Source organism: Eretmochelys imbricata, chromosome 10 (genome assembly GCF_965152235.1).
Source record: "Eretmochelys imbricata isolate rEreImb1 chromosome 10, rEreImb1.hap1, whole genome shotgun sequence".
Lineage (NCBI taxonomy): Eukaryota > Metazoa > Chordata > Testudines > Cheloniidae > Eretmochelys > Eretmochelys imbricata.
The window spans coordinates 78,688,766-78,704,642 of NC_135581.1; the positions used below are offsets into that span (position 1 = coordinate 78,688,766).

A 15,877-nucleotide genomic window follows, 5' to 3' on the forward strand; every position below is an offset into this window, starting at 1 on the left:
CAGGACAGCTGAATTCATTCCCTTTTTGTTCCAACAGAAAATGCTTTGTAGTTAATCCAAGCCCGTGCCAATCCTCCTATTTACATTGATTTACCTAGTCACAGACGAAGGAAAGAAAATCACTCGTATTTAACATGCTCACACAGTTTACATCACTGCCACTCTCCCGGGTGGAATCGGAGTGTGGGGACTTAATTATACTCTTAAATAAACTCCACTAAGTCAAGAAAAGACAGTTAAAAATAGAAAAACATTTAGTTCAATTTATTTAGCAGCATCTTTATTGCAACAAAAAGGATTTGTAATAAAACGCGGCAAAACTAATGTTTCCACTTTACATGATTAAAAGCCATGTAACTAGAAATGGAGGGAAACCCATAAACCTACTGGCGTGAGACATGCAATTTTGTTAATACAAGTCAACGCTTAAACAGCAGGCACTTCATGTTCTAAAATTAAACACCTGAACTTCTACTGTGCAGAACATCGAAGTAAAAACCACAAAAAGACCTGTCCTTTCATAAGGGCAGCCCAAAGCACCCCGGAGGATACAGTACTTGTATTGACAGGGGTCTGGTAACTCAAGTAAATAGGCAATTCAAGGCAGTGTTCTAATCTGTCTGATTTTCCCCCACCTTGTTATTGCCCTCTCAATATTCAGTGTCATGCTAGCAGCAAAACATATTGCTCTCCACAGGGAACACACAGATCAGCAAGAAACACAATCAATTATTTTACTTTGACAGGTTAAGTCTCAGGACCCTATTTTGTCAGTTAATGTCACAGCTGGATTCTTTGCTAGATGCAACACAACACTCATACACAGCTCTAAAGAGTTAAACCTTCAACGTGTCAAGCCCATCCGGAAAGTCTTTGCTAACACTAATCCCAAATACCCCTATTAGCAGGGAATACGTTTTCCATTTTACTATAATTAAGGTACTTTATTTTCAAAGCTTCACATCCTGATCAGAATTAATTGTTTCATTAATTAATATTGGGTAGTAAACTGAGTTTATAAAAATGAAGTAATTCTAGGTAATGAGTAAGATATATATTAATACAAATGATATACTTGGAAATGTGGGAAAAAATGCAGACTACTTGCCCCAATCTAAAATGTTCCCTGCCTTCCCTCTATTCTTTATTAAAAGGAAGATTTCCTGGCTTAAGTAATGGAAAGCACTTCAAAACATTATACCATAGAATCTGTCCCCACTGAGGCAAACCAAACACAATTCCAAACAATGAAAACAGACAAAAGATATGTACACTGGCATCCCTATTCAACACCACTAGTCCCTCAGTTTTCGAAACCCAGCCTTTAATAAATGCTCTATCATTTTTCAGCAAAAGTTAAACGTGGAATTTTAGTGGTCACAGGATTGGGTGGTAAGATGCAAAGATACCTGCTACCATAGAAAAGAGATTTACACTCAACACTTCAGGCCCAATCTTGCTATCATATACCACAAGGTGTAGTGGTTATTGCTGAGAGTAACCCCGCTGAACTCAAGAGATATGTCTAAACAGGGATAAAAAACAAAAACTGTGGGCTCATTTGGCTCAGGCTCACAGTTCTAAAAATCTCTGTAGACGTTTGGGCTCAGGCTGGAGATCAAACGCTAGGACGCTCGACATCTACACAGCAATTTTTCAGCCACGGAGCCCAAGCCCCATGAGCCCGAGTCAGCTGACCTGGGCCAGCCGGGCGGGTTTTTTTATCCCTGTGTAGACATCCTCAGCTAGGGATTTATTTTGTGGGGCAAGGTGGTGATCTCTCCTCCATGGAATATTCTGTTCTTGGACTTTCTACCTAGGGAGCTCACTAGCCCTGCTTAAAATTTAAAGTAGCATTACCACTTGGCAATTTTTAAAGTAAGTCCACAAACAAAAACAATTTAAAATAAATCCAAATGTAAAACATCATGGGCAATTCTTCTTGGGTGAAAGTGCCATCTCCCTAATCCAGAGATTTCTGGACTTGGATTTAGGCAATTCCAAGGATCCAAAATGCTGCAGCAACACTACCATCATACACAGTACTCCGGACAGATACTGTAGCATAGGAAGACTGGCTTACAGCTGGCAACAGATGCAGAATTGCTGATCTTAGATGTGGCTTGTCCCACCAAGACCAATCAGTATATAATATCCTTATCTAGTGAGCAGCATCTCCAGTTTCAAGAGTTACTGATGGACTCACATTTGGTATTTCACAAGGCAGTGCTCATTCCCTATGGACTTGATTGTGCCCCTTTGAAATCAACAGGAGTTTGGTCATTAACTTCAATGGGAGCTGGATCAGACCCCCTATGGGATATGCCTTTCATTACCGTTACATGTGGCAAGCATCCTTCGTACAGAACTACGAAATACTGATAGTAAATCCTTCCAGCATTTTCACAAGGAAAGAAAACATGGAGTTTTAAAGTGCCTGATAGCTGTAAAGGAAATTATTTTTGTAGAAAAGAAAACCATAATTTATGTTGCAAAATAAATAGAGTACATACTTGCTACTTTAATAGTTTTCTGATATATAAGATATATTTAAAATAAAGAGAGAATGCATTATTAAAAAGTTACATGTATGCAATTTTATCATGTTCAGTGCTAAACCAAAATCTAGACTTGATTACCAGAATCCCATTTAACTCCTTCTTTGCTGTAAGCACTGTTCCATAGAGGCCATTTTGTACAAAAGAATCAATTTTTACTTCAGAATCATATACATTTATATTCAAGAGATAATCTCTGGAGGAAGAACAAAAATACACTCCCAAACACCAGTTAATTTAACATTGAACAAAATATAAACAACCTTGGAAAACGTGATACCATCCGTGTGTTATTTTATACATATAGGTATCTATGGACAGATACAGGGTATGTCTACACAGCAACAAAAGAACCTGCGGTGCAAGTCTGAGTCCAAAGCCTGAATGTCCGCACTGCTTTTTTAGCCTGCAGTGCAAGCCTGAGTCAGTTCACCTGGGCTGTTAGACTTGCTGCCCTGTGTTTTCTTTTGCTGTGCAGACATACCCATAGATATATGTATATATACTACAGCATAAATACATAAAGAACCAGGTGGGATACCATAGTAACAAATTTATAGTTTTTATACTAACTGACGCATTGTTATTCTTCAAGCTTATCAATGTACCAGCTTGTCTGTAAATACTAACTACAGCACATGCCATAGGATGGCTGAAAATGCCGGCTTTTTCTGAATGGAATTCACTTCAGTTACAATAATTAGCTATTGTTGGTACAGCGAAGACAGTGTAGATATTGGGTTCCTTACATTCCCCCAGTGCCCCAAAATAAAAACCCATAAACCTATTTCCATATGCTGATGGTGTAAATTACAGGACTTAAAATACCATCAGTTCAATTCAAAATAATTGAGAGAGATCTGGAAAAAAACGGTATATGCTTACAGGAAGTGTGTTTGCTTTGACTACCTTTAGCATAAGCCAGTGGACCTGATTCTGCTGACTCTTACACAGCTCTGATATCCAGGTGATCCCAGTGGAGTTATTCCCAGTTAATACCAGTGTCACAAATACCAAGGTCAGGGCCTATTGCTTTAAATGTTAGAGTTCGAGGGTCTGCTGATCATTCATTCACCTAAAGAAGTTATTAAAGCACACTGCGACAATATTTGGGTATCTCAAGTAGGAACACAAGCCACAGGGCCTCCAATTTTCAAAAGATGAAAAGAGAATCTTGCTCTGCTTCTCTCTCCGTAGCATCAAAATAGAAGGGGAAAAAGTTCTTGGCTTTTTAAAAGAAAGCACCTAAAAATTATGGGAAGTTAACACAGAAACCACAGGCAGAGGTGTCTGGTTTAAAACTAATAATTTGACTACGGAGTTCTAGTTTAAACAACATTTTGAAATTTAAAAGTGTTTTCAAACACTTTACGTTTTTCAGCCACGTCCAAAACCACACTAGCAAAGAAAATCGTGCTTTAATGTGATTTTATACTGCAGGGTGCTAGCTTCCAGCAGCATTACCTTACGCAACATGGACAAGGGTTTCTCTCGGCGGACAGCATATGACCAGGCTACACTGCAGTGCTAGAGATGACTCAAGGGGTGATGGCATCTATCTATATATACGGGAGCAGGGTGACTAGGACAATATACTTTCTCAGCACTGATGTGAGAATAATGCTAGAATAATGACAACAAAAAAATTTAATAAAACACAATTTGCATTGCTTCAATGTAGTGTTGATAGGCCCCCATCTTACCAACTCCCCAGTGGACACTTGTACTTGGGTGTTGGAATTTTAAAATCTTAATGGGGGAATATTTATACACCCACCTGCTGAGATAGGAAAGCATTCTGAAAACAGCCCCAAAATGCACATTGGGTGAAAGTCCATGAGAATAGGCTGTATTGTTAAAATATGAGAAATATATAAAGTTTCAGCTGTTTGGCTTAAAACTAGTTTGCTTCTCAGCATACCCAAAGCTAACTTTTCTGCCCATGTTATTGTAAAATACATTTTTCACCTCCCTGTGTGAAATCAGGTACAAGCTGTTTATCACACTACAAAAGAAAAAAGCAGAAGATTTGTACTACACAGAGATGAGCTCACTGAAAAAACTGGCCTGATCTTAGTTAAAACCAAATTATAAACTTCTTCAGGGGGCAGCTAAAAGTGTTTCTTTTTAAAAATAATTATCCCCAACATCTGGTTATATAATGTGTCTAATATGCAACTAATTCCTAATGAGCCAGACATCCCTTGCACGAAACATAAACTATTACACATTACATTTTAAAATGCTATCAAAGTTGTAACCATCCAGCCAGATTTTTGCCATGACGTGAGTGAATCATCCAATATTACCTTGTAAGAAACTGAGAAACACACTGGAAAAAAAAAAAATACACCAATTAGACTCGCACAGCTCAATGTTTTCAGATGGTGAAGATATGGTGTTGTGGAAATGCGTTACCGAATTTTCAGCTTCTTCCCCAAAGAATTTGCATGGTACTGCTGCGTGCCACAGACATTTGATTTTATTTCCATTTTTAAATTATTAGGCCATTGTACTGTAGTTTCCTTGTATGGCACCTAGTTTACTTAAAAAAAAAAAAAAAATGTCTGCGTGTGGGTGTGTGCGTGCGTGCATATGTGGCGGGCACCAAAATGCAACATTCTGTTCTATTTTCTCTACAGATCCATTTCCTCGTTTGGTTAAACAGCCAGTGTACCAGAGTTCCACAGAGGTCACAATTACATTGCCTTCAGTGCAGCAATGTGGGAGCCAAGATTCTCTTGCAGATAGTGCAGCAGATGGAGTTCATAATGCTCTCCAGACTCAGGGACCCTTATACTGTGTCTCTCCTGAGGGTAAATCTAAAATATAAAATAAAGAGCAGTGAACACACATGCACACACAACTGGCTAACAGCAGCACTGAAGCCAGCTACCTGACACAGGTCAATGATAGGCAAGTAGCTGTGTGAGAGATTAGAGAAGAATGTTTGATATAGAGCAGGGGTTCTCAGCCCTTTCCACATCCTGACCTCCATCTTACAATAGAGGGGGAGGGGGAAGGAGAGAGAGATTCAGCACCCCTCTCCCAAGCAGCAATAAAGAAAGGGAGGGTAGATGCAACCCAGGATCTAGAGAACCCCATTTGCAGGGAAAAACCATTAGTCTCTATAGTAAAATGCTGGATCAATATATGACTTGAACATTTTTTGTTGCAGTAAAAAACAACAAATAAAATTGTCCCCGTCTCTCTGATGGAAGGGCGATGGGGAGAGAGGAAAGAGCTAGATGCAGGTCGGTGTTGGGTATGTGTTTGGACTGCCTCCCCCAAGAGCAGGGCAGCAGGCTGAAAGGTAGAGCAGCATGGTTAGGGAACGCCTATGTTTTCTTCTTGGCACAGGGACTGAAACCCCAAAATCCCAGCACTCAAAGGAGAAGCTTCCCTTTTACAATATTCTTATTTATCCTTAAAACAGAACTTGGTGGGAAAAAACCTACAACTACTTCCTTCCTTTTCCAAATCCAAAGCGAGTGTAAACACAAATGAGTCCAAATGGCTAAACCAAATGTTAACATATTTTCAGCTCAAAATTAGTGTCAGGATGGGCAGTGAAGTGGAAAAAACATTCAGTTTTTAGAGCAGGCTCTTAATCCCCCAGTCTTGTCATTAGATGTTTATGATCCACAACAGATCAAATACACTCCATGTGTTCCAGTCTGGGTTTCCTCAGCCCTAGCATAAACTCAAGCAGAGCTGAATCATTTTATATCCAGGTTCTCACAGTTTAGAAACCACTTACCTGTAAATCATATGGTTTTCCAGCCCTCACTAAAAAACTCAGCAATATACTTGTGTGTGCAAAGTGAACATTCTCATCCAAGAAACCATGCAACAGCAACAAACGGTGTGGTCTGAGAAAGGCAAGAGAAAAACATTTAGAATGCTTCCTGGAATTTTCCAGTCATTCTGCAAACTGTGCGAGTCCCTTACAAAAATATTAACCATAAAAACACACTCCTTTTGGTTTAAGCAAAACAAATGGCCCAATCCTGCAGACTGCTCTCCAGCAGGAATTCCACAGGCTTCCAATGCCAGGCTTTCCTTCCCTGGGAGTTTTTTGCATATACAAATCAGGACTGGGCCTTATATTTGCATATCTACTTTAACCTCCCCAGAAACACTTGATGAGAGAGGATGCTAAAATTGGTTTATATGTGCTCAAATCGCCACTGGACACCAATTCTTTAGTAAGATTTTTGCATTCTAAACACATACAAATGGATATGCTCTTACATCTAGGATAAAGCATTTTTATCAAATATAACTTTTTGCCTAGTTCAATGCAGCTCAGACTGAAGAGCTAATTACATAATTGAAGTTATGTCTGCCATTTCTTTATGCATAAGAGATATTCTTTAATTACAGCCAGTATAAAATGGATTACTTGGAAGGGCCGTAATTAGGCAAATGTTCATTCAAGTTTATTTAGTGGTGGTTTAATACTGGCATTTATGGTTTCAGCATTTAATTACCAAGAACTAGGAGATAAAAACGTGGGTGTAGGTTTGAAGGTCACTGGTCGGAGGCGGGGAGAGGGGGAACTTAACTTACTCTGAAGGAAACTTCTCCGCCTGCACGGCCACTGATCCTAGATAATATCCCTGCTCGTTGTGATCAGGGTGTCCCATGTAACGCTCTGTGTAGCCTGTGTCATAGAATACCCACAGCGTGACTGGGGCTCCGGCAACGGCAACCTGGAAGTTCCAACAAGATCAGCAGCATAAAACAGGGATACAGGTGGCATATCTTACTGACAACGTCCAACCGTGATCTCCCAAAGGAGACACTTAACTCCCACGGATATTCACTGTGAACTCCAAAAAGAAACCAATGCAATGATAAAGCCTGCTCTGAACTGCATTGACAATAAGGTAACCAATCAAAAATAAAAAGCAATGATAATTAGCCAACACAAAGCAACAAAGCACCTTTTCAAACTTAAGTGACCTGCAAATGGGCGGCAGGGGGTGGGGTGGGGTAGGGGCGGCGGGTGAATGTCTCTCATCCTCCCTCTCACACACACAGGGCCAGGGACTCCGCTTGTATAACTCGCCATGACCCTACAACCATTTACACCAGCTAAGGCTCTGGCACCAAAAGCCTCTCTTTGGGTATGTCTACACCGGAAACTTCAAAGTGCTGTTGCGGGAGCGCTCCCATGGCTGCGCTTTGAAGTGCGAGTGTGGTCGCGCGCGAGTGCTGGGAGAGAGCTCTCCCAGCGCTCCTGGTGCTCCACCTCCAAGACGGGATTAGCTCCCAGCCCTCGGAGCCTGTCTACACTAGCGCTTTAAAGTGCTCTGACTTGCTGCGCTCAGGGGGGTGATTTTTCACCCCCCTGAGCCAGCAAGTTAGAGCGCTATAAAATGTAAGTGTAGACATACCCTTTGGCTTGGTCTACACATACAAGTTTTATCACCATAGCTATGTCGGTTGGGGGGAGGGAGGGACTGATCTTCTACTGACATTTTCATTGGGTTTATACCAGCTCCCCAAACCTGCATAAGAGGTACCAGGATAAGCACTTTTATACCTATATAACTGCATCCGCATTAGCTATACTGGAATGACCATACCAGCAAAACCCTCCCAGAGTAGAAAAGGACTTGCATTAGAAATTTAAACCCTGTTCATCCTTGAAGGCCCTTTGGATGAACAAGGGACTATACTGAAGAAGTGAAACCCGAGCGAGAGGGGAAGCGGTTATTATTGAGACCAGTGAAAGGTCTGGTTTTTCTCTGCAATACCTCTGTCCACCAAATGCCTGACAGATACCTGGAAGAAAAAGCTCTCCAGGATTTGACAACCCCAGGCTCTTCAGTTAAGGGCTGAGATAGCTACCATGCCACATGTCAGGATGCTCCAGGGAAGACCTCCAACAAAACCAGGAAAGAGACTTGACATTGCAAATATTTTTTGAAGGTAAAATAAATACTTTAAAGGTCTTTCAGGCCTGCTTTACACATTGCAATGAAGCAAAAAGAGCCACAAAGAACAAAATGCATGCTGTTAGTTTGAAATGACAATAATTACAATTGTATTTTGCACTTCTTTAGCACCTTTCATCTTAGAACCCTCTAATGCCTTGTCTAGACACAGAAGCATCACTTTAACAATACCAGTATAAAGTGTATAACATCCCTAGGGCTTGGCTACACTTACATTTTATAGCGCTCTAACTTGCTGGCTCTGGGGTGTGAAAAAATCACCCCCGAGCGCAGCAAGTCAGAGCACTTAAAAGCGCTAGTGTAGACAGGCTCCGAGGGCTGGGAGCTAATTCCCTCGTGGAGGTGGAGCACCAGGAGCGCTAGGAGAGCTCTCTCCCAGCGCTCGCGTGCGACCACACTCGCACTTCAAAGTGCAGCCCTGGGAGCGCTCCCGCGACAGCACTTTGAAGTTTCCAGTGTAGCCATGCCCCCAGCGTGGGTACAGTTATCCCAGTACAAAGGTACTTTACACTAGCATAGCTAATCCTGTATTGGAAGGGAATAACTGGCTATACCAGTATAACTGAATCCACACTAGGAGATGCATTGGTATAACTATATCTGTTTAAAAAAAAAAAAAAATCAAATCACACTGCAACCAACAGTTATACAGAGACAAAATCTATAAACAAACAAAGCCTAACTGCTTTGCAAACGCTAACTGACAATCACAATATGCCGTTGTATAGGAACATACCATCCTCGTATTACAGACAGTAAAACAAAATGACTTATTCAAGGTCACACACAGTCATATCCGTTTACTGTAATACGTCCTGAAACTCAGATTAAAAATATATGGTACCTTGAATTTGAAAGCAATAATTTTATAACGTAGTGAATATTGTCTATATTCAAAAAAATATTTAAGTACAAAAGCTTGAATTCAAATATTTTCAGCCCCATACCAGGTAGAAATGTACTCTGGAAATGGAAATTTACTTTGTGGTAACTTTGTTATATCCTATGCCCCTCCACTGTTTGTATCTTGGGATGCAATAAAAACCAGACTATTTTGCACATGCATAGCACTCACTGTTTACAGTTCAAAAATCTTTGTATCTACAAACACACGTGGGACATGGAGATATACTTTGATTAAGAAACATCCTTCCTGTGCCACAGAGATAAGCCCACGATACATTAACGTACCCTGAAGAGGTCTGACCTCTGCATTAATGCCATCAGAGACAGGTATCCTCCATAGGACCAGCCATGAATGCCAACTCGGTCTAAATCAATGAAGTCATACTGGGATGCTAAATACTGCAGCCCTTCCACTTGGTCATCAATTTCTATTTGACCCTGTTGGATAAAGATTTTTTTTTTGTTAGTTCTTGACAAAAGTAAGATTCTCAGAGTTTCCAAAAAACAATCACCTTTGAATATTATGATTAATGATTTCTACTGCAGTACCACCTAGGAGCCCCATCCCAGGATTGGGCCCCCACTGGGCAAGGTGCTGCACAAACACAGAACCAAAGGATTGCTCCTTCCCCAGAGGGCATGTAAGGATACATTCCCTCCACCCCGCTCAGCTTCCTCAGGGGAAATGTTCACAGGTGTGTTGTTCTGGCCTGTGGTGTTCTTGTTTGTGGAAAGGGGACTTCCTTAACCTCAGAGACAAATTCCTCTACAATATCTAGGGCCAGATTCTGGCTCTGTGCATCTAACTGGCACAACTGCCCCCCTCAAAACACATGCACATCATCCCTGCAAAGCAACACAAAGATGGCACTTCCTTCCCCTCCATAGCTGGCTGAGCAGGTTTCCTCTACAAACAGGACCCTAGGAATCGCCATGCCCCTAGTGCAGCGATCCATTGTCTGTCTGAAGGTATCCCACCTTTGCATGGTCAGCAGGAGCACGTTCAGAAATTCCACAATGGAAAGTTAGGGACTAACTCGCTCATGTCAGAGGTTTGGCTTATAGCCGGTTAGATCCCTTATATATTTTATATCCTCTCTCACGATCCATTTTCCTGCCCAGTTGCATACCAGCTGGATGTGTCCACCCCCCTCACAAGCCCAGGGAGCGGAAGGCTCTACAGTTTTGTGTAAGAAGCACACGAACCACTGCCAGAGTACTAAGGCAAGCTAGCACATTAGCCTTCTTCTGTAGGATGACATACCAAAACTCGCTCCCCCCGGCTCCCCATCTGAAAGCCAAGGAGCAGGCTGCATTGCTCAGAACCACATTGGGAGACTGGCATACATCCCACCACTTACCATTTTGTATTTAAAGGCACCTTCAAACTTAAGCCCTCGGTGGCAGGATCCCCTGTTGTCAATTACAACAACTACGTAACCCAGCGAGGCCAGCGTGTTCAAGCGAAAATACTTGATTCCTTTAAACCGATTGTTCACCAGCTGCACCTGGAAAAAGACAACTGGAAATATTAACAGAGCAACATCAGATAGACCACTGGAAATAAGTGCAAGGGGCTACAAGCTATAGAACTGACTGCTCATCTCTTAATGAGATTCAGGATTGTTTGGTAATGTCCCCAGTGTCTCAGCTCAAGTTACGCACACACTGAATTCACCCCCTCATTGTGGGTGCTGCGACAAAGCCAGGAGCCCTGTCTTCGCACCTCTCTTTATGCACGTGTGCAGTGATACCGAGTTCTCCTCTGTAGGGATAAGGGCCAACCGGTTCTCCTCCCTTAGCCTGCCCAACGTCTTCCCCTTGAGACTCACAGATCAGGTTCAGTGCTGCTCAGCAGCCTTCCGAAATTCTACTCATCCCCCTCATCCAAGGAGAGTTTTTCCCTGCTCCCAGGTATATGAAATATTGGGTTTTCCAGGGCCCAGGTAAATCGTTTTGTGCCTGGGATGGTAAATCCTCATGGTGATTTGCAAGGCTGCTGTCCCACATTAGATTTATCCCTCCGACCGTACTACCTTGAAGACGGTGTGCATTTCTCCCCCACCAGTAAAATGAAGTTACAGAAAATGCTTTAAGTCCGTTTCATAGTCACTCAGGGTCAACCCCCGGCCCCCAGTCCCAGCTCAGGAACAGCAAGTACAAGAAACAAAAATTAGCAGGTATTTCTATCAGCCTCTATTACACTGCACTCACCTGCGGCCCTCCATATATGAAGAGCACTGTGGGGTATTTCTTCCCAGGTTGTAGGTGGTGAGGTTTGTACATCATGCCATACAGTGTAAAGCCTGAGGAACTCTCAAAGGAGAAGATTTCCGGGGGAACATAGTCAGGAAGAGGACCTGCAGGCAGGCAAGAAGAAATGGGCCCATTTTAACAAGGACCTGATGGACAGAGGGAGCTCACAACCCTGCCCACACTACAGATGATGCCAGTGTGAGGCAGGATTGTTGTCATGTGTCTTATGGCCAGAAGGGACCATTGTGATCATCTAGTCTGACCTCCTGTATAGCACTGGCCATAGGATTTCCCTGGATTAATTCTTTTTTGAACTATAGCACATCTTTTAGAGAAACATCTAACCTTGATTTAAAAACTGCCAGTTATGAAGACTTCACTACAACCCTTAAGTAAATCGTTCCGGTGGTTAATTACCCTCAATGTTAAAGATCTGTCCCCTATTTTTAGTCTAAATTTGTCTAGCTTCAATTCCCTGCCATTTGATCATGCTACACCTTTATCCGCTAGATTGAAGAGTCCACTATAAGAGTTTTGTTCGTCATGTACATACGTGTTTCTGGCATAGTTCTAATGCAATTTCTTCCAGGTCCCCCATCTCCCAAGAACTGTGTTAAAAAGTCACTGAGAGGAAGCTGGCACTACAGGAGGGAGGGGAAGGGGTTTAATTTTGTCTACAGCACACTTAGCACTGGAATGTCTGCAACACGTAGGTCCAGTGCAGGTCCAAACCCTCACAGAGTTCAGGGATGTTTGGATCTGTGGGTTTTCATTAGGCCCATTACTAGCTAGTAAGGTTCTCATTCACAGAAAATGTTCTGAGTCAGGGATCCTGTGCTAGATGCATTCTAGGAAGGTTTCAACCCCAGCAGGGCCGGGGTGAACTCTTCAACCCTTTTTGGATGTCGACACTGCACTCTCAGAATGTGCTCGCCACTTGAGCTGACTTACTTGAGCTAGGTCTAAACAAGCTAGCTCGGGTCCCAGAACGGAGAAGCTGTAGCTGGACAAGACTCCCTTAACTGAGCTGATAATCTTCAAGCAAGAAACAAAATTAGCATAATTTTTCTGCAGGGGAGAGTGGGGCACTATTGGAATCACCTGCTTCTAAAATACATTTAAGATGATTAGGAAACAGAGAAAACTTCCTGTGTTACGCAAAAAAAAAAAAAAAAAAAAAGTATGCATTCAGTCCATGTTCTCTATGAACAAACAGTTTTAACTCAGATCCCTAGGTGTTGTTCTGCCCTAGCCAGTTTCTTACAGTTACCTTGGCTAAGGCACTGTGGGTGAGGAGTGTCGGAGGCATGATCTGTGCGTCTGAGTCGGAACTGAGACTCCCCCTCCTGCACGCAGGCAGCTGGTAGAGAAGGAGCAGCTCAATGAAAGAAATCATCTTCTGACCAAAGTACAGCACATCGAGCCAAATTCAGCTGTCACATCAGCGTACGCTAAGAATCACTCTATTAGTCTCTCAGCGTGGGCTCCGGATGGACAGCAGCGAAACCGCAGATTTTAACTCATCGCCTAAACACCACTTGGCCATGCAGGTTGTTAACCAGCCCAGGAGCTAATTATGCACATCATTATCTGCAACAAGCTCCAAAATAAAGAGCAGCCTTTGGTCATCCACAAGGTACAAAACTTGCGGGAACGCCCCCTTCAAATCTCAGAGTTTTCTGAGTACACGTCCTATTAGCCCTGTACCCTTCAAATGGTTTGGAACAGCACTTACAAAACAACAAGTATTTTGTTGATAAGGCCCAGCAATATATTCAAACTTATAACAGACCTGAATACTACGGCCAGCTACCCCTTCCAGAGGCCAGCACAAAACCAAAGGCCGATCCAGCAATCCTTGCTCGTCATACATTCCCACAGGAGTAAGAGCACCATGATTTAGCCCATGAAGAGGAACACAGAGTACTGATGCTACAATAAACATGTAGCTAGGAGTCTTGTGACTGGGAATCTTTGAGGCAGAACTGTAAAGGAGAGCCGAAGCGATTACCTGCCGAATCTAGAATCGTGGCCCAGAATTCCTTCTTTCTGTGAGCAACATCATCTTCAGAACCAGTCAGCCTGTACAGTGACACACAGTGCGGGTTCTTCTGGTTACTGAATTTACTGATGAACATGTCACAGTCCTACACAGAGATGACAATATTTTCTTGAACAACACAGTGAAGAAACACGAGCCCAAAGCTCCTTTACTTGTGCACTTAGAGCTCTCTGAAGAAGCTCGGATCAAATAAAAATTAGGAGTCCCAGCTCTTGTGAGAGAGGAGATAGCCTTAGGAGCTGCAGTTTTACTCAGTTACAGGCAGCATAGTAGCCACAAGGGTGTTAATATTCCAAATTTTCTGCCAGACACTGAAAAATGCACCTGCAAAATTAGCAGTGGCATTAGTCTATGTCTGCAAGTTGGCACTGATTCTTGCCATTCGCCAGGTTGCACACCCAGAGGTCTGGTTTCTGCAGTTGCTAATATATGCCCCCATCCCTTCACTCACGGGTTTTATAACAGATTTAAAAAAAGCTGAAGCCAACTTCCATATATCTGAACACAGCTAGCGCAAGGTGTGACAAAAACCACCAAGCACAGCCCTTCCCTAGAAGAGGGTGCCTCGGAATACAGATACCTGACTAATGGAGCAGGCGTGAGAGTAGCTACGGTCCGTCAGTCGCTTCACCTCTCCAGGATTCTTGTAGCTAACGACATACAGGTGATGCTCTAAAGGGGAATCCTTTGTGCCTTCAAAATACACCAGTTTTTTTGCTTCATCCACGTGGATCTGCCAAAAAAAAAACAAACAAACCCCAAACACAACCTCAGTCTGTACCAGCCAAATCACTGAGCTATCCCCACAATGATGCCCAGGACTCTCCGTCCCCATTTCCCAAGGTGATTACAGTCAATTTAGAGCCCAGCAATGGACAGAGCTAGTTCAAACTAGCCCTTCCAATACACATAACTTTCCATTTGTCAACACTAAATTTAATTTGCTACCTTGCTACCTGGTTTCCCAGGTTTGTCAGGTCCTTCTGACCTTCCTTATTTTCTCTGGTCTTGATTATCCTAAATAATTCTGTGTCACCTGTAAATTTCTCCAATTCACTGTTCACTCCCTTTCCCATATTATTAATAAATATATTTCACAAACAGAAGCCCCAGCATGAAACCACGGGGGCATCTGTCTTTAAACCTTTTGCCATGGTACAAATTGACCATTTTTTCCTACTTTTTGACTATATAACAGGAAACAGTTTCTGATCCATAACAGTTCATCTCTCACCCTATGACTACTTTGCTTCCTTAATAATCTCTTGGAAGGGCCTTTATCAAAGACCTTTTGAAGGTCCAAACAACTGTCAACTGGTTCTCTCTGATCTACTCTTTTATTGACACTCAAAGAATTCTAGTAATTCAGAGAATTGTTTTCTTTTACAGAAGCCAAGCTGGTTAGACCACTGATCATACTAATCCAGGTGTCCTGTAACTATTTTTAGTAATTATTGCAACCAATTTCCCTGGTGCTCAAGTAAAGCTGATTGACCTATAAAACCATGATCACCCTATGTATCTTTTTCAAAAACAGGCAAGACAATTGATACCCCCCCCAATCCTAGAGTACAGCTGCTGATTTTAATGAGCGGTTGTATATTTTTTCTTAGTGGCCCAGCCACCAATTGCAGCAAAAACTGTCTCCAAACTGAAATAGTTGTGTTACCAAGATCGCTGTCCCTTACATAAACTACAAGTATTTCAGCTCTACTCAACTCATTTCAATGTACTCACGCTTATGGTTTATTTTTTTTAGATAACAGAGAAACATGGTCAGACCTGAGTAGCCACAGACATCGCTCACTCAAACTCTTTAACATTTAAAAAAAGAAGCAATTAGAAAGTAGGGGGTATTTTATCCTAGCAGGAGGAATTCCATGCAAAGTCTCAAAAGTGGACCTGGAGACACAAATATTGGGCCTCCATAAAAAGGAGAAAGAAGAGGCCAAAGCTGAAAAGAGAGCAGTGCTGCCCAGGTGTGTGTTAATCCCTTTGAAAAAAAGAGTCCTCAGATACAGGACAGCAGCTGGATGCTGGGGCTTCAGCCCTTCCATCCTACTTCTCATGGGATGCTTGGAAATGTTCCTTCCATCTGCCTGCAATGCTACTTCTCTCCCCCTTCCACC

General features: G+C 42.4%; 1 protein-coding gene across 5 annotated transcripts in view; it reads right to left on the bottom strand.

The window, feature by feature from the left end:
• Nucleotides 1-231: 231 nt before the first annotated feature.
• DPP8 (dipeptidyl peptidase 8) overlaps nt 232-15,877 on the bottom strand; it is a 41,501-nt gene continuing 25,855 nt past the window's right edge. For 2 of the 5 annotated variants that reach the window (XM_077829359.1, XM_077829357.1), the window contains exons 14-22: nt 14,329-14,481; nt 13,698-13,833; nt 12,957-13,046; nt 11,645-11,790; nt 10,792-10,938; nt 9,716-9,868; nt 7,131-7,273; nt 6,319-6,430; nt 232-5,380 (exon numbers count right to left, since the gene is read on the bottom strand). In XM_077829359.1, coding sequence (XP_077685485.1) covers nt 5,258-5,380; nt 6,319-6,430; nt 7,131-7,273; nt 9,716-9,868; nt 10,792-10,938; nt 11,645-11,790; nt 12,957-13,046; nt 13,698-13,833; nt 14,329-14,481 — 1,203 coding nt within the window. In that variant the 3' untranslated portion in view covers nt 232-5,257. Of the gene's footprint in view, nt 5,381-6,318; nt 6,431-7,130; nt 7,274-9,715; nt 9,869-10,791; nt 10,939-11,644; nt 11,791-12,956; nt 13,047-13,697; nt 13,834-14,328; nt 14,482-15,877 lie in introns of those variants that run through there. The other 3 variants (XR_013347417.1, XM_077829360.1, XM_077829361.1) reach the window with 3 other exon arrangements.